The sequence below is a fragment of the Thermothelomyces heterothallicus genome, assembly GCF_042370625.1.
Source record: "Thermothelomyces heterothallicus CBS 202.75 unplaced genomic scaffold P884_scaffold_2, whole genome shotgun sequence".
In the NCBI taxonomy this organism is placed as follows: Eukaryota; Fungi; Ascomycota; class Sordariomycetes; order Sordariales; family Chaetomiaceae; genus Thermothelomyces; species Thermothelomyces heterothallicus.
The window spans coordinates 1,591,778-1,612,224 of NW_027192563.1; the positions used below are offsets into that span (position 1 = coordinate 1,591,778).

At 46.8% G+C, this 20,447-nt stretch overlaps 2 protein-coding genes and 2 non-coding genes across 4 annotated transcripts; 1 reads left to right on the top strand and 3 right to left on the bottom strand.

Annotated features, from left to right (window-relative positions):
• Positions 1-415: 415 nt before the first annotated feature.
• On the bottom strand, positions 416-3,149 carry P884DRAFT_282583 (uncharacterized protein). Its single transcript, XM_069443606.1, has 2 exons — positions 1,349-3,149; positions 416-1,288 (listed from the first exon to the last, which is right to left on the bottom strand). Exons 1-2 carry the CDS (start codon positions 2,652-2,654, stop codon positions 648-650), a joined length of 1,947 nt encoding a protein of 648 aa, XP_069301305.1. The 5' UTR covers positions 2,655-3,149; the 3' UTR covers positions 416-647.
• Positions 3,150-4,934: 1,785 nt separating this feature from the next.
• On the top strand, positions 4,935-6,247 carry P884DRAFT_312107 (uncharacterized protein; the record flags this gene model as incomplete). Its single annotated transcript, XM_069445206.1, has 3 exons — positions 4,935-5,378; positions 5,538-5,736; positions 5,883-6,247. The coding sequence occupies exons 1-3, from the start codon at positions 5,070-5,072 to the stop codon at positions 6,245-6,247; spliced, it is 873 nt and encodes a 290-aa protein (XP_069301306.1). The 5' UTR covers positions 4,935-5,069.
• Positions 6,248-6,561: 314 nt separating this feature from the next.
• On the bottom strand, positions 6,562-6,649 carry P884DRAFT_t23. The gene has a single exon. It is a non-coding gene; the product is annotated as a tRNA-Tyr (tRNA).
• Positions 6,650-6,954: 305 nt separating this feature from the next.
• P884DRAFT_t22 lies at positions 6,955-7,045 on the bottom strand. The gene has a single exon. It is a non-coding gene; the product is annotated as a tRNA-Pro (tRNA).
• Between the last annotated feature and the right edge of the window lie 13,402 nt (positions 7,046-20,447).

Here is a 20,447-nt window from a genome sequence, read left to right on the forward strand (position 1 = left end):
ATTTCTTCTCTTCCGCCTACCAAGTGTACCTTGTACTGTACATACACTATCCGGGAGCGGTAGTCTTGGCGGGTTAAGCTAATGAGCTTAGGGTGTTTGGGCTGCTCGTAATTAAATGTGTCTTTGTATGAGCGTAGCCGGTGAGTGGTGAAATGACAAAAAGAATAAATGAAGACTGAACGGGATTTCCGGCAGGGAAGGAGAAGTCTTTTACGCCATTCGACGGGGTGGTGTAGATTGGGATGAGATGTGATGGAACCGTTGTGATGCTGCATCTTGGAGCGAGGTCGGGGACAACGGTTGAATGACGTGATGCTGGCCACCGGCCCCAGGTGGGGGAACCGGAGCCGCGAAAGAGCACACAACAAGCGACAATCTGGGTCTTGAACTGGCAACTGGCAAGGCGCACGTATTTACAAAAGAAACTCGCAACCTTGTCTGTGTATATATACGTACATACATACTATCTAAATACATCCACCAACATTGCGTCGCCAGCGCTAAATACTTCTACGGGACGAACACCACGCGGACACGACACCATCCAATCAATACCCCCGACACAAACGATCGGGCCACTCAACAGTCACGCACGTTCTCAGCGCCTGGATACCTTACGGGGCGCTTGGACACCACAAACCCCCTTATTAGCCAAACCAGCGCGCGGTAGTGTTTGTGGTCTCGGTGGTCATGGTCTCTCTCCCGTAGTAAGCCGGCTTGGGCTGCTGCAACCCCCTCGTGCCGCCGCTCGGCATGGTCGCCGAGTTGTGCGGCATCGCGGGGGTGGGAGGGATCTCGGGCCCGTTCGGCTGCGTGGGCGTCTTCACCCCCTCCAGCCACTGCATCACCGGCTTCATGGTCGATCCGGGCGTGGGCGGGCCCGCGAGCGCCATGTACGCCTTCTCGTCCATGTAGACATTGACCTCTTGATAACGCTGTTCCCGAGAGGGCTGCTGCTGCTGATGCGACTGCTGCTGCTGCTGCTGCTGCTGGAACTGTTGGGGCGGCAGCTTGGGCTCGGCTGGCGGGGCGTAGGCACCTGCCATATCGTTCTTGCCGTTATCGGCCGCGTAGGCGGCTTTCATCAGGTCGTCCATGATCTGTGTGTTCGTCTTGGCCGCGTTGGGCCCGCCCACTCTGCCCGGGAGAGGCCCGGTGACTGCGGGTGGCTGCGGCGCGTCGTCGTCATCACGGAGGCGCAAGCGAGCTTGCGAAAAGAACGGAAGGCCACGGTCGCGGCGGTGTTTGCGCCAGAGCAGGGCGGCGCCGACAAGAATGCCGACAAAGGCTAGAATGGTGTTAGCTGCGGGTGGAAGTCGATCAAAGACGGTTCGGGCGGGAGACGTACCAAGAACACCGATGACGATACCCGCCACTGCGCCCTTGTCAAGCTTGTTTGAAGGAGCGTTGCCGATATTGATACCCTCTTTCCCGCGCTCGTCCGCTTGGGGAATGGGCGGGATGACCTGGCCATCTTGGGACTGCGTCGCGTCGGTCACCGGAACGGTAGGTGAAGCCGAGCTTGTTGATGATGCCAGCGACGTCCCTACCAGCGAGGTCACGAGCTCATCAAGACTTGTCGAACCGGTGGTTGCTGAAGGCGCGAGGATGGGTTCCGTGGTTGTGCTCGTGATCTCTGGAGAGCCTGAAGTTGAGGTGATGGCCGGTGGCGGCGGAGATGCCTCCCCTGGAGGCGTTGTGGCAGCCGGGGGAGGGGTCGTAGACTCCTCGGCCGGATCTTCATCATCACCGGACACGTCTCCGTCAGACTCAAACTCAGAAGCAGAGTCCGGCGAGGACTCGGGCTCTTCAGGCTCTTCAGGCTCTTCTGGCTCTTCACGCTTATCCTCTGGTTCCTTGGCCGCGTCGACATCGTCAACCGCAAGGGTGACGCCAGGTGCCAGCCTCGGGACGTGCAGGTCTCTGATCCACTTCTCCGTCCGCGCTCGGGCGCTCACGGAAGCAGCAATCGAGGGTCGCACCTTGACGGCAACAGAAGCCGGGCTCGTGGTCTGGGTAGGCTGAGGGTTGTTCCCGTCGTCGGAAGAGTCGAGCGAATCGAGGGAGCCAAGAGAATCGAGGGAGTCGAGCGACTCATTATCGGAGGTAAGCCCATCATCCGAGGTCTCGTCTTGCTGCTGGCGTCGAGAGAGACGCCCGATCCGCGCACGGGCGCTTGCGGAAGCAGCAAGTGAGGGTTGCACCCTCGTAGGGACCCGAGTCGGACGTGAAGCCGGGACAGGTCCAGCGCCGTTCCCGTTGTTGGAAGAATTGAGCGAGTTCAACGAATCCAGGGAGTCGAGGGAGTTGACGGAGTCGTTGTCGGAGAAACCACCATCGTCTGAGGTATCGCCCTGCTGGCGTCGAGCAAGTCGGCCAGCCCCTACAGCCTCTACCCGTGCGCTCGCGGCAGCAGCAAGCGAGGGCCGCACTTTCGTGGCACCAAGAGACTGACGCAGAGTCGGGCCAAGGGGCGTCGTGATCTCGTCATCGGAGGAGTCGAGCGAGTCGAGGGAGTCCAAGGAATCGCTGTTGTCGTCCGACGTATCGTCCTGCTGCTGGCGCCGCGCAAGCTGCTCCGACCTCCTCAGTCGGTTCCTCATCTGAAGCCATGCATGGTTGCGCCGTCGGGCGGTTGGACCTGTCGTCCTCATTGTGACGAACTGCTGGTTTCCACCTCACGTTCCCGGTCGAGTTCGAGGCAGCGGCAGCAATGTTGGCGTGTCGGCACCTGTCCGACTAGAGAAAAATTGAGATCCAGAAGAACAAGGGAAAAAGATAGCCAACGTCAAAATTGCAGACCAGCTGCCTTGTCCAAAAGAAGCGAAGTGGGTAAGAAAACAAAAGAGAGATCGTCAGTAAAAACAAGTGTGGCGCGAGCTCAGATAATAATAACTAATAACTAAGTCACTGACTTGCCCTGCAAGGGCGGGCGACTTTCTTGGGGAGGCGCAACAGCCGCCGCGAGCAAAATTCAGCCACCAACCCCCGCAATCCCGTCGAACCCCTTGCATCTGCACCATTGTCGCGACAAGGCAAGCTGGGGACTCCGTTTCCGAGTTCCCGTGTCCGTCCCCGGGGGCGAGTGCGCCCGGTGCTCTTGTCATCTCGATCAAAGCACCTGCTCGTTGCTGGCCCCGGACACAGGCGTGTCAGCCAAGAGCAGGGTGAGACAGTTACTTGCTGCCAAGATAAAGCGATATTACTGCGTAGAGAAGGCTGTGCGAGTCTAGGGCGCGCTTCGTGGAACCGGTCCATGTCACCAATTCCGCGAATGCAGAGCGCTGCCGGGGTCGATCACACCGCGATCGCTGCCAGGGAGAGTGGGCCAGGAGAGAAACCCAAAATGCAACAGCCGTGTGGAACCCGCCGAGTTTCTCTAGGATTGGCTGCTGATTGGCCAGGGCTTGCAGCTAGTTAGCAGGGGAAGCAACTCCTTTTGCGGTTACTGGGCACGCGACCAATTGCCTCAAATTCTGTGGGCGCAAAAGAAAGCTAGAATGCGAAGAACTATACGGAGTTAGTGTAGGGGGTACGCCTTCGACTCGCTGCCCAATGCCTTCAGCGTAACTCTGTAACTACTGCTATCTATCCCCAGCTGGCTGCACGAGTCACGACCGTGCTGCACATGACAGAAGCTTCGTTGTTGTTATTTTTTCTTCTTCTTTATTTTGTTCCTTTTTGGTTTTCCCCGAGAACATCCAGCTGCTCCATGAATGGCCCAGTTCAACGACGCTCAATAATAGGGTTTCGTTCCACTACGGAGTACGGATTACAAGAGGTAGTTAACTCGAAGCAGAAGCAGTCGAAATTTTAATAATACGCGGGCAAGTCGAACCGATGCCGAGACTGCGACCCCAGACGGGCCCAAATGGCGAGCCTCACGGTAACAAGGCAAGCAGAACCGAACACGCTCTCAAATCAAACTTCCAAAAAACCGCTTCGTCTAGGGTGTTGCCCGCAACCCAAAGGGCAACAACTTCAAGTGTCTACGGAATACCACTGAGGAATTGTAGTTGGAGGGGTCTTCCAACCTTTCCGGGTCTCCCCAGCCGGTTCAGGCTCCGTCCGACTCGCCACGACAGCACGAGCTCCTCCAGACCGCCATGCCATCGCTACGATCCGGGGTCGGCACATTTTAGAATGTTCCCACTAATTATATCGAGTGCTCCGCAGATGACTCGGTGTTTTGGTGCGTTTTCGAACCCGGTGGACTCAAAAAGTCTAGTGTAGCTTCGCTTTCGCACCGCAGGGCGAAAAGAGCCGAGGATAATTAACCAACCCCCACGGGCAAGGTATGGCGCATTTGCAGAGAATGAAAGAGGGCAGGGATGTCGGCGAGCGGATCAAATCTGTATCGCACAATGTTTCAGAGTCAACTTTGGGTTGCCAGCGTGCAAAGTTACACTCTTGATAATAATACCGCCTCACCAGCAATGCCCGGCCCAGGAGAGATTGATTTGGAAATGCCAGCCGACACCAGCCCTCCCCGTCTTGTTTCGTCCCATTCCTCCTTCTCGCAATCTAATTTTGGCAACGGGCTCGTGCTGCCGCTGCGCTCGATCGAAGCTAGAATGATTATTAGTTAGTTAGATGGAACCTGCAAGAAACACGCGACCCCCTTGCCAAGGCGCTACCATGTGGCCGCCATCAGTACAACTTGTCAACTCCGTGCTTCCACCCCGGGGGGGGGGGGGGGGAGGATCCGTAGAGCCGGATGCCCAAAGAGAAACCCCTTCAGCGAACCGTGTAATTGTGCTTGCGCCTCCCTGTGGCTCTTGGCGATGTGTCAAGCGAAGGAACCGGCCTCGATCGCAGGGTTGAAGTCCTTTGTATAAAGCAAAGACGATGTCGCCGGTGATCAGCACACAGAAGTAGATACGACAAGTCCGTCTTCCTCTATCCCCGTTGTTTCTGTTTGTCCGAAGCCCTGATGTGCCTCCTTTCTTTTGATCAGTCCCGTTTGATTCGTCTTTCGTTTCGTGCTTCCATTTTCCATACATAATAATACATAACCGACTCATTCTTCCGTACATCATTCCCTTTCTGTACACACCTCACCATCTACCATGAAGCTGTCGACCAGCGTCCTTATTGCAGCCCAGCTCCTCTCGGCTCTCGCCGCCCCTGCGCTGAGGAGGGATGAACAGACGACCAGCGTCAGCGAGGGTGCCGCAACAACAACCGCGGAGGCAACAACAACAACAACAACAACCGCGGTGCCTGCTGCGACTACGACTGCGGCCGCTGGTGGTGATACCGGGGCGGGTGAGGGCGAGGAGGGAGAGGAGAACGAGGTTGAGCAGCAGGGCCAGTTCGGCCAGGTGATCCAACTAAGCGGCGGCAACGTCAAGATCGACACGCTCTTCCCTGCTGGTGTAAGTGCCTCTTTCCCCTTTACCTCTCTTCGCCCTTCTTTTCTTTCCTTGTTTGTTTTACCTTCTTTCACGACCACTCATCACCACCACCACCACACAATCCCTTAATTAAATCATGAATTCCGTCCCGCGTGCTAAACCTTTTTTTTGCGCGCCTAGACCAACGGCGTCTTCGAGGTCGAGTTCCAGAACCAGCAGGGCCGCCGGCTGAGGGTCACCGAGAACAGGAATCCGGCCCCGCCGCCGCAGGGCTTCGTCGCGCTCGAGCCCGTATCGTACAAGGTCGAGCTGAGCGGCGGGCGGGCCGGTGCCCGGGGCCTGACGCTGCAGAAGATTGACTACATCCGGAATGCCAATAGTAAGAATTCCCTTTCCCCCCCCTCTCCCCTTCTCTTTCACTGTTGATTAATTATCATCTATCTCTCTCTGTCCTCTCTCGCCCTCCCCCGATCTTCACAACTCCTTTATAGACGCGCTAACATGGGAAAAATTTTTTGTGGAAAGGCACGGTCGACATCTCCGCCGGCAAGGTCGCCCGCTTCTGCCAGGAGGCCAACGCGTTCGTCTTTGGCGAGGGCGAGCTCGAGTTCGAGGCCGAGGAGAACGAGCTGACCCTCACCGTCAGCAACATGGTCGGCGAGTGGGCCTTCTTCGTGCCGGAGGCTGCCGCCGGTGCGGGTGCGGGTGCGGGTGCCGGTGACACTGCGGAAGGGAGTGCTGATGCCGGCGCTGGTACTGGTACCGGTACTGATCCTGCTAACATCTGCGGCGCCGGAACGACCTGCCGCGCCCTGTTGGACGCTCTCCAGAGGTTGATTGGCGGCGGTGCCGGCGCCGGCGCCGCCTCTACGCCTGCCCGCAAGGCTTAAGTATTAAGGGACGGTTGTCTCCGCTGTTCCGGTTCAACTCACGACTGGCCGTCTATTTGGCGTTTGTCCGGTTTTGCTTGTACGGATGGCTTCCCTCTGTCCCTTTTTGTTTTTTTTTTTCTCTCCTCCCTTTGCAAAGCGCCGCCCTGAATCTGTGACAACCCCTGCACATATATACAAAACAAGAGCCAGCTGCGCTGGGCACACAATGAAATGACGGACTTGACAGACTTTCTACTCTTCCAATGTCATCGAGTGTCCCATGGTTGAAATGATGGTAGAACAAAAATGGCAGCATGGCAAAAGTGAAACTGTCCCCTCGACCGGAATCGAGCCGGTGACCTTTCGGTATCAATAAATTCCTTTACAGCCGAACGTGATAGCCAACTACACCACAAGGGGCTTGAAATCTGAATTACCTTGATCAAGTGTCACTATTTGAGCTCCTGAGGGGTGGGTGGAGTCGCGAGTCATGGCGCAAAAGGGTGGAGAGGTTGTTGGAGACGAATGTTGTTGGCATAGAGCTAATTGGTTGCTCCGTTTTCTCTCGTACGGCTTCCATCGTCTATGCAGGACAGAAGCACATATTGTTGAGCCCCAGAAAAAAGAAAGATTTAAACAAGGAATTCACCGAGTGCTTCTCCGTACGCCCCCTTCGCTGCGAAAGAGTGCGCAAGGTTGCGCCGGCAAAAGAGAAGCTGACCATTGGGGCCACCCGGGGATCGAACCCGGGACCTCTCGCAAACGTTGCCGTAGGGTGAGCCCTAAGCGAGAATCATACCACTAGACCAGCGGCCCTTGACGTGCGTTGTTGCTAGTAATCGTGACTTGCCTCCATGTGCCGAGCAAGTGGGATCCATGACGGACGCGAATAGCAAAGAAAATGACGAAGAGAACTGGAAGTCGTCTGGATTGCCCGGAATGGAACAGTGGAGTTGCTGTCTGTTTGGACTTGCCAAGTTCCGAAGCCAAGTACAGGCACCAACCTATGTGCATAGCTCTTGTAAACAGGTTCTTTGATCGAGCACTTGCAGCTTTGATCAAGGCAATTCTAATTATCTCGTTATCGTAAATCCAAGTAATTACAGGTTGTGGAAGAGCATTGGGTTTCTCTTCTTGTTCAGACAGGGCAACTCGGTGATGTAAATAACGTTTCAGCTTCGATACGTACCTAATTATGCATAAGTGACAGAGAGCCATTTTTGTGCTTTTTGGAACCAAGATGGAAACAGGGAGTTTACCTAAGGTGTCGCCTCGAGGTTGGCATAGGCAAGAGTTTAGAGCATGTTAGCAAATCAAACTATTAATATTTCATGTCTTGTCTTTGGCAATCGAAAGATAAAGAAATCAAGTATACTTGACAACTTTACATAGGGCTAGTCTTCTTCGTTTGTATCACGCAATTTCTGTCTCGGTTTAATGCTTCGACGCGCTTGTTCCTAAAGTTTTAGTACAATGCTAGTAGTAGGTTTGCTAATTAATTATGTTTCAAGCACCTCTTAGTTTCAAACCAGCAATCAAATAGCTGTCCAAAGAGAGGCAAAAGCCTCTCTTGTTCCACAGAATGTAGCACATTAGATTTAGCTATTACGAGAGTACTAACTACCTACATAGACATTACCTATTACAGTATACAGCTATCAGTAGGTCAGATCTGACAGACCTACCAATAGGGATAATAAGCCAGGGGTTATAGATATATATTTAGACAGCATCCCTAAGTGCCTCTAGCACTTAGAAGAATCAACGTATCTTATTACTACTTCTACAGACTATACCCGTTAGTCTAGGAATGCCGCCTACGGCACGAATACCGCTATAGTATCGTATCTTACAGCTAGTCTAAGCTATAGTCATTTATAGCTATCGAGCTATAGTAAGTAGTGCCTACTACCGGTTCAAATCTACGATCTTCGTTACTATTTACGTTCGAACGCTATAGGAGACTATTTACCCGAGTCAAGTGATTATATCCTTCTACTCTAAGTAGATGCCTAAATGGTTAAAAACGATAGTAATACTAATACTATTAAGAACTGATAAACAAGTCTAAACTATAGTAAGTATGTTAGACTTACTACTTTGTCATTAGGAATGCCTATTAGTATTAGGTTTAGAAGCTCTTTCTAATAGACCTTTGACTCCTTAAGCTAGTAGTATCTCTTAAGAAGGCTAATAGCTACTTAGTATATACCTAGGATTTTTATAACTACCTAATAGATAAAGATTACCTAGAATTATAGACTCTTAATAACTATACCTTAAGAGGACTTATTAGGTACTTTATAAGACTCCTTCCTTACCTCTTAAATAAAGCTCTTATTCTATTATTATTACTAGTAGTAAGAACTATATTAGAAGTATAAGTTTAGGAGGAAAGCTAGTATAGGGGACCCTTAGAGACCTTAAAAATGCTAAGTCTTAAAGACCTAGTTTAATAATTTATTATAGGTTAGTATATTTAAGAGCGGAAGGGCCTCTCCTGCATCTTCGCGAATACCCTACCAAAACATACGAAACCACCGTCGCTAGAAAGCTCTCGAAAAACGCTATCCAACGGTACCACTTTCAACCGCGCGCGAGCCGTTACAGGCGTGTAACAGGCATCGCAGGTGTAGGAACCAGACCTGACCATAATCCGACCGTACCTCACACGACTGTCAAAATTTTCACCGTATAGACCACCTAGCGCCCCTGAACGTGACGTCGATTTAAAGCCTACCGCCAAGCCACTAAGTAGGGAGGCCTATAGCTTCGGGCTAATCAAAGGGGGGCCTACTATAGGCCTGCCCTACCCCGGATATCAAGGAGCTAAGGGGTCCTATTACGTAACTAGTCGACCTAGTACCAAGCCCTAAATGGGGTAGGGCACTAGACCTCGCTAACAGGCTCTTATAGGGCCTTACGACTACTATTATAGGCCCGGCTCCGAACCTATAGGAACTCGTAGCCAAGGAAGTTAAAAAGGGGCTTAAAGAAGCCTTTAAGGCTACCCCTCGCCCTACCTAGGCGTAGGTAGCCGTAGGGCCGTAATAGGGGGTAACAGGCCCCTAAGGAGGCCTACCATCGGCTAAGGCAGTGCCGCTACGGGCCTCGCGGGAGGTCACGATACGGAACGCGAGCCTACGGGAGGACCTCAAAGCCCGAACCCCGGCCGAGATAATCTAAGCAGTTAATAGAGCCTCTAGCCGTCAGGGAGCCATCACGGCTAGGAAGCTCCTAAGTAGGGATATAGTGGTAGTCTTTAAAGATAAGGCTACTAAGGATTAGTATTCGGCTAATAAGCGATAGGTAGCTATAGCCTTTGGAAAGGAAGCTAGAGAGGTTAGCAGGGCCTATATAGTCTTAGCTAAAGGAGTCCGGAAGGAGGAGCTACAGGGGGTTAGCGAATAAGACTTCAGGGGGGCTGTAGGCCTATACTTGATCGAAACGGTTAAGTTCCGGCTGCTAAAGAGCCCGTAAAGGAAGTAGGCTACGGTACTCCTAGGCTTATAAGACCTCGAAGAGGCCTAGAAGGCCTATAACAAGGGCGTAGTCTAGGATGCCCGGGTATTAGACTATAAACCCTACTAGGAGGCCCTAGAACCAAGGTAGTATTATAGGTATTAGAGCTTTAGCTATACCTAATGGTACTACTAGCGGCCGGCCTATTATAGCTATTACGGCGTAAAGGCCTATGGTGAGGGAGGGAAGGCTAGGGAGGCCTAGTACCCTACCTACTCTAACTAACTCCCTTATAGGTATATAGCCTGTAGGGGCCCTTATACAGCCTAGTATAGGGGCTACCCGAAGAAAGTCAAGGCCTAGGAGAGGGCTAGGGAGGCCTACTAGTACAGACCTCGAACCTTCTAGCTACTAGAGTAACTACACCAGAAGGTAGCCTTCGAGTTTAGTAGCTAGCTAGAGGACGACAACCATTACCAAACTGGGGCTAAACACCCCCGTAGGAGGCCTACCCTAGCCTAATAGGTGGCTAGGAGTGCCTTATTCGATACCTAACAGACCTATATCTCCTTTCTATAGCCTAGAGCCCCCTCCCTCTCGTAACCGGCTAAGGGGGTAATGGCTATAGAGCCTACTACTACCGTGCCTTCGTCCTCTACTCTAGCTACCTCGAATGTAAATTAAGATCCTTTAGTAGAATACCTAAGGTAATAAATAGGCCCTTGAGGTCCTACTAGAGGAGGCTAAATACGACCTATTAGCTATCTAGGAACCGTAGATTAACCAGTTTATAGGGTTGATATACTACCCCTAGGCTTCGAAATACTACCTAGTCTATAAGCCAAAGGGCAAGGTAGCTATTTTAGTAGCTAAACGGTTCCCGGTTAGCTAGTAGGACTATTCGGCAGAGGAGAACTAGTATAGGGTAACCTTTCTAACCCTAGGAGAGAGGGGGTTCGAGCTCTAGTTAATCTATAATAATAAGGGGGAGCAGGCCCTCTTATAGGGCCTACTAGCCCTACCTTGGCTAACCTACCCCCTAGTTCTTATAGGTGACTTTAACCTTTACTACCCGGCCTAGGACCTGTTTAATAGGCTTAGCCTAGGGGCTAGGGACCTCCTTAGCCTTACGGACTAGTAGGACCTCGACCTACGAACGCTATACGGCTAGGTCACTAGGGCCCCCTAAGGGGACTAATATAGCCGGCCTTCTACGATAGACCTACTCTAGGCCTTAGCTAGGCTAGAAACGACCTATAGGGATATCGCGGAACGTAGGAAGTCTAACCATTACCTATAGGCCTTAAACGTCTCCCTCTAGGGGACTAACGGGCCTATACCGGCTAGTAAAGGGTAGGACTAGAAGAGCCTAGACGAGGAGGTCGCGCGGGCCGAGGCGGCCTACCTCCTGCTCCGGCTTGGTAGGTAGGCATCGGCCCTAGCCAGGCCTATCTTCCAGGGCCCGGAAGAGCTTCTATAGGCCTTTAACAGGCTTATAGAGGCCCTTAAGGAGATAGCTACGGTCTCGGCTCTGGCAAAGAAGGCTAGTATAGGTAGTAAACGAGCTTGGTGGTAGATAAAGGAGGTTCGGGAGGCCCGGAAGAGGGCTAAGGAGGTAGAGAGGGCCTATAGGGGTACCCTAAACCCCTATACGTAGGAGGTACTTTAGCAGGCCCTACGGGACCAGGCTAAGACCATTACGGCCGCGAAGACTAAGAGCTAGAGAGCTACGCTATAAGAGGTAATTAACCAGCCGGACCTACTATAGAGGCTAGAGCGGTAGGCAAGGTTATAAAGCTACCTACTAGTCGACCCTCTAAAGCTTCTAGCCTTTGAAGGAGGGCTTATAACCTACCAATAGAAGGCTAGGGCTCTGGCCGACAAGTTCTTTCCGAACCTAGAAGCAGACCTATTAGATATTAACGACCCGGATCTAAACGACTACTAGGAGCCGAAGTTCGAAATAAGCTAGGAGGTCACGGTAGGCAATATTAGGGTAGTACTAGCTAGAGCGGCCCTGTAGAAGGCCCTGGGGGAGGACCTCCTCCCTATAGGCCTACTAAAGGCCTATAGGCGGCCGCTCTACCGGATATTAGCTATACTAGCCTTAGAGAGCTTACGGCTCGGCTGTTTCCCGGCCTGGTTCAAAAGGGCTAAGATAGTAGTCCTCCACAAGCCCGGCAAACCCCTATAGGCCTACTTTACCCTAGGTAGCTATAGGCCTATAGCGCTCCTACTAATAGTAGGCAAGGTACTAGAGGCTATAGTTGCCCGGAAGATAACGGCCGTTATAGAGGCCTATAGGCTTCTCCTGGCTAAGTAGATAGGTAACCGGGAACATAGGTCTACCGAACTAGCTATTCGGCTTGTTACGGCCTAGGTTCAAGAGGCTTAGAGACATAGGGCGGCTGCCTCCCTCCTGTAGCTCGATATCTCAGGGGCTTTCGACACTATTAACCATACCTAGCTACTAACCACTTTACGGAGCTAGGGCTTCCCGAAGTGGTTAGTGGTCTAGGTCAGGGAGTGGCTATAGGATAGGGTAGCTATCCTTCACTTCGATAGCTAAGAAACGGAGGATATAGTAGTAAGGGCTAGGGTCCCCTAGGGGTTACCCCTCTCCCCTATACTATTTATCCTCTATATAGCCTCCCTCTACTAGGCCATTCGCTAGGCCAGCCCTACGGTCAGTTTGGTAGGCTTTGCCGATAATACTAATCTTCTAGCCTTTAGGAGGGCCGAGGAGGCCTATAACGATTAGCTACGGAGGGCTTAGGAGGCCTACCTATAGTAGGTAAGGACCCGGGGTATAGCCTTTGCCCCGGAAAAGTATAAACTTATCTACTTTAACAGGGGCTAGAAATAGTGGTTATAACTACTAGAGCTCCTACGGCCTGGAGGGGGTATTACTACTATAGCCCCTTCGAAGTCGGCTAGGTTCCTAGGGGTCTAGCTAGACTAGAGGCTATAGTAGGGCCCCTATTATACAAAGGTAGTTAAGAAGCTAGAAACCTAGGAGTTTGCCCTGACTAGGCTTGTTATAAAGACCTAGGGCCCTAGCCTACTATAGGCCTGCGAGGTCTATACTAAGTATATCCGTAGCGCCCTAGCTTATAGGGCCTCGAACTTCTATAAGCCTACCAAGCCAGGGGGCAAGCCGGAAGGCCCTACTAGGGAACTATCGAAGGCCTAATACAGGGCCCTCCAAGTAGTTACCGGGGCCTATAAGGCTACCCCTATCTAGTACCTCGAGATGGAAGCCTAGGTACTACCCCTCGACCTCTATCTTAATAAGAGGCTGGCTGACTTCGAAGCCAAACTCGACTAGCCACTCCTATAGGCCGGAGTAGGCCTAGGAGCCCCCCGGGTCCCTATAAGGGCTCTTATCTAACAGGCCTATAACAGGCTCAGCCAGAGGTTCCAGAAGAGAAGGACTAGGGCAAGGGGCCAGGAGCCGAAGCCTATAGCCCTAGAGGTAGCAAGGTTAATAGTCCAGCAGTAGGTTTAGGAAGGCTATAGAGGGGGTCAACCCCCCCTATAGACCCTACTAAGAAGGCTATAGGCTATAGAACTAGCCGTAGTGGCTAGCTAGAGCAACCGTTAGAGGGCCGACCAAGCCGGTAAGAGGATATAGCGTGTATTAGATAAGGACCCCCTACGCCTAGTTTTTACGGGGGAAGGCCTACAAAGGCACTAGGGCCTAACGAAGGCCTAGAGCTCCCTACTAGTATAGGCCTATATAGGGGCTATTGGCCTCCGCGACTTCCTTTTTAGGGTTTAAGTCCCGGGGGTTAGCACCCCCTACTGTGCCTATGGCTAGGGAAGGGAGACTGTCGAGCACCTGGTCGTTTGGTGCCCGAACCTACCAAGAAGCCGAACGTAGGAATCCTAGGAAATACGGTCGCAAAGGGACCTAGACCTCGTTTTACGGGGTATAGGGGCCTGAAACCATCGTTTGGCAAGGAGGGTTCTATAGTGGCTAATAGACCTAGGGAGGCTTCCGGAATACCGCCTTGTAAGGAGGCTAGACCGGGAGGCAAGGCCTCTATAGGGCTATTCTAGCTACTTTTCCTTTTCTTTGTAGTATATTAGTATTCTAGATCGGGCGTTAAAGGAGGGATAGAGGTTTTTATCTGGCCTATTGGGTACGGTTTCCTTTGTATATAACTAGAGAGGCTCTAGTATGCTTATTAGTATAGTGGTATAGGATTAATAATAATAATAATAATAATAATTTATTATACTATTAGAAACTACCTTATAAAGGATAACTCTACCTATAGGCTTACTAGATCTATTAGAGACCCTAAGGCCTAAGTTAAACCTAGTAGGTCTAAGTAAATAGGGTAACTAGATATTAAATAGACCTATTAAGGCTACTTAGTCTATAATTATAACTAATATACTAAGGGAACTTCTAGAAGGGGAAGAACCCTAGTAAGGGTTATTATAAAACCTCTAGCTAATAGTCTAACCGATAGAAGGATTACTAAGGCTAATACCGATACTAGTAGGGGATACCCCTATAATAGGGCGTATACCCCTCTTATTACTAGACCTAATAGAGGAAACAATTATAAGACTGCTCTAAAGGGTAATAGTTAGACTTCTTTAGAACGTTATAACTAACCTAATAGATATTAGTTTTCCTTAGCTATAGTTAGTATATATAATGCTATAACTAGCGATAGACTAAGCCTAGAAGATTACTAATATTAGCCTACTTTAGCTAGATACTAACGAAAAGATTACTAACGGCTAGCTAATCTTCTATTATAAAAAGATCTATTGCTATACTAATACTAATCTCTAGATTAAGTGTATCTATAATATAGTTAGAGGAAACGTTTCTAAGGAGCTTCTCTTATAAAATGACCTATAGGTATTATTCTATAGGTTAGCCTTATAATAGTATAAGTAATAACTATTGCTAACTAAGAAGGAGACCTTATACTTAAGTATAGAGATGTAGCTCTAAAGCATTAAAGAATAATTCGGTATCTAGTTTAACTAGATAGGTTAATAGCTAGTTTAGAATAGCTATATTAAAGATAACCTAGCCTTAGGCAAATCTATCTATAAATTTACTATAGACCTCTTCTACTATACCCGAGTCTAAGGAGACAAGATAAACCACTAGCTTCTAACTAGACTTTGGTTAGCAATAACTCCCTTACTCTATAAGCTCTACCCTAAGCTATATAAGATAGATACCATTGACTAGTACCTCCTCTATACCTCTAAAAAATAAGAAGCCCTTTTAGAGGAACTTAGAGCTAAAAAGAGGTTAAGGAAGGTAGCTATATTTAATATTAATAATACCTTAGATAGGACTAGTAATAATTATAGTAATAATACTAATAAGGAACAAGCTAATTAGTTATATACTAACCCCTAAAAGGGTAGTTAAGGTTAGTAGTACTAGACTAACTATTATAGGAAAAGAGAGGAATAGAAACATAGGTATCTCCTATAAGAGGAGCGATTCCGAAGCTATAACTAGGAGTCTTAACCAAAGGAGTGTAACAACCAAGTTAGAAATAGCTACCTATAGGGCACTAGAGCCTAGAAAAAGGGTAGATATAGCAACCAGAATCCCTACTTTAGATAGTTCTACCACTATAGTGTGACGAACCCAACTCAGACTTCTTCTGAAAGGGTTCAGACGAAGGTAAGTGACGCGGGACAAGTGTACAGGTCGTCTAAGGGATTCGGTAAAGCCAAAGGGTTCATAACAACAGAGTTGTCTCGTCATAGTAGTACGATACTGTTAGGAGTACTGTGATTATAAGTTACTATCACTGGTAAACTCTTAGAGTCTACCGAAACGAGTGACTATCTATATATATATATAACCTTAGTGATCACTCCTAATTACGGTGATCGTGAGTGATCGTATAGTGGTGATCATCCTGATCACTAGTGAGCGCCGTGATCATAGCGCTTCTCATGTTGTGATTGGTCCTTCCGTTCCTTTGGCTTGATTAGTCTATCTGTGCTGATGGCCTAGACGGTATCTACGTATATATTTCCGTGACACGATGCCCCTCCTTTAAGGCTTTTAACCCGAAAGCCCTCTTTAGGCTATCTTAAATAGCGCTAATATCCCTCGTGATCTTTATATGTGTTTTTCTCCTTAGCTCTTTGTTGTCCTTTATACTGTCAATTATACTATCTAATGTATATAGGTCCTAAGCGTCTATTTGTCGTAAGCGTCTAGCTTAGTTTATTTCCGATTATAGGTTTATAGTGATGGCGTATTCCTATTATATAGAGTATAACCAAGTGTATAAAATGATTAAAAAATCTCGTCGCTACAAGGCTTATATATATTAGGGTCGTTCTTATAATAATTCTAGCGTTCTAGTTTCTTCTCGTAGGTTCTCGTTCCCTTGTAAAGGTACGTCGCTAATCGTAGTATAGTAGATCGTATTATATGTAAGTAATATTATTTAAAGGCTAAAGAGAAAGAGGCCAAAGCCTTGCTACAAGAATACTAATGTAAAACTTCTAAGGCGTTAGCCTATTTGACTTAGGTTTGTAAGTAACAAGAGTTTTTAGTAGAGAAGGGGGTAGATATGATTATACGGGGTTTATCGAATCTAGATAAATTAGAGGCAGTAGAGCAGTAGGAATCGGAGGCCGTTCTATACATATAGCTTAACGGTAGCGTTAATGTTATTAACTAGGGCGCTATCTTCAATTCTATCCTAGGTTTGCCTTTAGCTAATCCGGGTTCTGCCGATAGAACTGTTCGAGTTTCTTAGGGCAGTTTAAGTTCTTAACTAGTTCCTATAAGTTGTCTTCTAGTCCAAAATCAAGCTATTTGACTAGATACTATAGTTCCCCGTTAATGATACGTGAATCTAGGATTTCTTCGACGTCCTATTCTTCCTCTTCGTCCTCTACTTCGATATTTATAGCGATTTTGGCGTTCTTCGGCACTAGTTCCAAAAGTGAAATATAAAAAACGTCCGTCCATAGTCGTATAGATGATAGTAATGATAGTTAGTAGTTAGATGTTGAAATTCGTTCTTTGATAGCAAAGGGTCCGACCTTCTTAAAGTCTAGCTTCGTGCTTAGTCACTTGGTTCGTAGGTTTTATACGATTAGATAGACTTTATCTCCCCTCTCTAGGTAAGGTCCCTCGAGCCTATGTTTGTTATAGTAGTTCTTTATTCTGGTTCTAACAAACTCGAGTTCCTTTTTGAGTTTCTTATATAGTACGTACATCTGCTCTACTTTGACTACCGCTCTTGGCACTATGACCTCTAGTCCTTGCCTTAGGTCTGCTTTGTATCTGTAGTTCATAAAGAACGGTATAACTTTAGTTATTTCTGTCGGCGTTATATTATAGGCGAGTTATGCTATTAGTAGTAGTATAACCTAGTTATCCTGTTAGTAGTTAACGTAGGAACAGAGGTATTACTTAATAACTTGGTTTAGTCGTTCCATTTGTCCGTTAGTCTATAGGTGATATGCCGTTAATAGTTTGCTATTAATACCTAATCGTTATATTAACGCTTACTAGAACTTTAATACAAACTTAGTATCTCTATCGGTAATCTATTCTTATAGCTAAGCGTATACTAATATAACTTACCGATAGATTATGTCTACTAGCTATTTAGTTATCTAGGACTCCTTATAGGGAAAGAAGTATACCTATTTAGTTAGGTAATCTATTATAGTAAGAATACTATTATAGATTACTCCTATAGCTATATCCTTAGATTCTAGTAGCATCGTAATAAAGTCTATCGTAACTAAACTCTATAGTTTGTTAGCTATTAGCAGTAGCTAAAGTAGCCTATATAGCCTATGTTGTGCCGTCTTGCTTCGATTATAGATATCGTAGCTCCGTACGACTTCCTTAACCTATGCCGTTAGCTATAGGAAGTCGTAGTGTTTCTTGACTTATACGACAGTCTTCGTGACTCCTTTATATCCTCCGAGTTTTGACTTATAGAGTTCTCGAATCATTTGTAGCTATTAGTCTTTATTATAGATATACGCTTTGCCTCGGTACTAGAGTTTCCTATCTTTTTCTTCTACTCCGTTAGGTACCACTAGTCTAGGTACTACTTAATACTATACCTCGTTAATCCTTTCTTCTCGAAAGATTACGTAATATTCTAGGAACGAGTCAAGTAGATCATCTTCTATAGGTGTCTACGTTTCGTAATGTAGTATTCCGTCTATTTGTTCCTTGAATAATAGTGGCGTTATTTCCGTTCGTCCTTCTGTATAATCCGTTCGTCGGCTTAAAGCGTCTGCTCGTATGTTCTCTTTGCCTTTCTTATAGCGGATCTTAAAGTTAAATTCCGCGAGGAATTCTACCTACCGTATTTGTCGTCTATTAAGCTCCTTTATCGTCGTAAAGTACTGTAAATTCTTGTGATCTATATACACTTATACTGGTTCGATTATACCACTAAGGTATAGTTGCCATTCCTTAAAAGCTTTGATAATTGTAAGTAGTTCCTTATTATAGATTAGATAGTTAAGATATAGTCTATTGAGCTTCTTTGAAAAGAAGGCTATAGGATATAGCTTCCCTTGTTTGTCTTGTTATCCTAACTATCCTCCGATAGCGTAGTCTAAAGCGTCCGTTTCTACCTTAAATGGCTTCTTAGGGTCTAGTAGTACTAGTATTAGATCCTTAGTAATAGTATCGCGAATCTATATAAATGCTTACTTATATCGTTTTTCCTATTAGAACTTAGCGTTCTTCTTAGTAAGCTCGTATAATAGTTATACGATCGCTCTAAAGTTCCTAATAAACATCCGGTAGAAGTTTACAAATCCGATGAAACTTTATACTTCTATAACTAATATTAATCGTAGCCAATTCTTAATAGCTTTAACCTTTGAGGGTTCTATCCGAATTTGTCCTAGGGATATCTTATATCCTAAAAACACCGTCTTCCTAATATAGAATTTACTCTTTTCCTTGTTAATTAATAGCTTATATACGTATAATATATTTAGCACTACTCTTATATACTTCCGGTATTTATCTATTGTCTTAGAGAAGATAAGTATATCGTCAAGATAATATATTATAAATTTGTCAAGAAAGAGGTAGATAGCTTGATCAATTAGGGCTTAGAACGTTACCAGCGCGTTCGTAAGTCTAAATAGCATGACGAGGTATTTATAGTAGCTATAGGGTATCCTAAAGGCCATTTTCTACTTATTGCCTTTTTTAATCTATATATAGTTATAGGCCAAGGGCAAGTCAAGACACGTAAAATATTAGGCTTCTACTAACTAATCTCAGAGCCATAAGATTAGCAATAATAGGTATCGATTCTTTACGGTCTGTTCGTTAAGTTGCTAATAGTCAACATATAACTATAGCTTTCTATCTTTCTTAGGTACAAACAGGATTAGGTAGCCTGCTAGCAATATCGATAGGCGGATATATCCTCTTCGAAGGTTCTCCTCCAAATATCGCTTAAGTTCTTCATTCTACATCTAGCTTGTATAGTAAATTTTAAAGAACTTTAGTCGTATTCCTTTCTTAAGCTTGATCTCGTAATCCTATAGGCCGTATTCTAGTAATCCTTTTAGATGCTTCGGTTTGAATGCTAGATATCCCTTGTACTCCTTCGGTACTTCCCTAGTCTTGTCTCGTTTCTCGGTTTTCTGATAGTATGCGAACTTGGTTCTATCTATAGCGATGCTAGCGATTTCTCCTATCTCGATCTACTGTTCTAGTTATAGTGTTCTGTATATATCAACGGAGAGAATAGCTATTAGCGGTTCGGCTCGTTCCTCCCGTTGTAGTATCGATATCGTTATACCGCTTCTTCTAGAGTCTATAGTAGTCTGCCTACTACTACCTATTTCTTATAGTAGATCTATAGGACATGCCTTCCCTTGAGCATTGTCTATTTGTGATCCTTGCGCGCTCCCTATCTTGTTAGTTAAATATGACTCTATTCGGGGTTATAGGTAGCTATTATTCTTCTAGCTAATGTCCGGGTCATAGTCTTTATATTATAGTAATCCTAGTATTATATCTTTGTCGTCGCCTATATCTATAATACTAAATATAACTACTATAGTCTTCCCTACTATAGTAATATTAATTGGTTTGGTCTCCTTATATACCTATTACGTCAGGAATAGCCCTTTGACTATACTATGCTTTCGTTTCATTCTCTAGGGTATCTATAGCTAATTTACAAGTATTAGTAAAATCAGGTTTATCTCTACTCTACTATCTACTAGTACAAGCATTTCATACTACTTCTATTATACCATTATCTATAGTCGCTTGTCTTACCGTCGTCGTCTAAAGATTACGGCGATTTCCTATATTTCTGCCGGGAGGTCTTAATATAGTGGTCTCTTACGCTAGTTCCTCCTATACTACGTTACCACTTGCCGCTATATAGGCGTTAATGGTTTTTAGGCCCCTTAAAGGGCCCTAACCTGTTTCCTAGGTTAGTATTAACCTCTTTAATTATTTGGCTAATGGTAGCTTCGTCAATTGTACTCATTTCCGCGAGCCATTAAGTGCTTATAACTTCCTACTATTAGGTCCGTTCTGCTTTCCGTTATACACGCTATAGCTTTATCTAAAGCTCCCGAATTCGCGATTTCTTTTCGTCCTTGTAGTAAAGATAATCGTTACTCTAGCATAAGTCCTATATATCTTGTCCTATTCCGTAGTGCCTAGGCTAGGCTCGTCTTAGAACTACCGTAATACCTTCTAGACTCTAGGTTTTGATCTTCTAGAGTAATT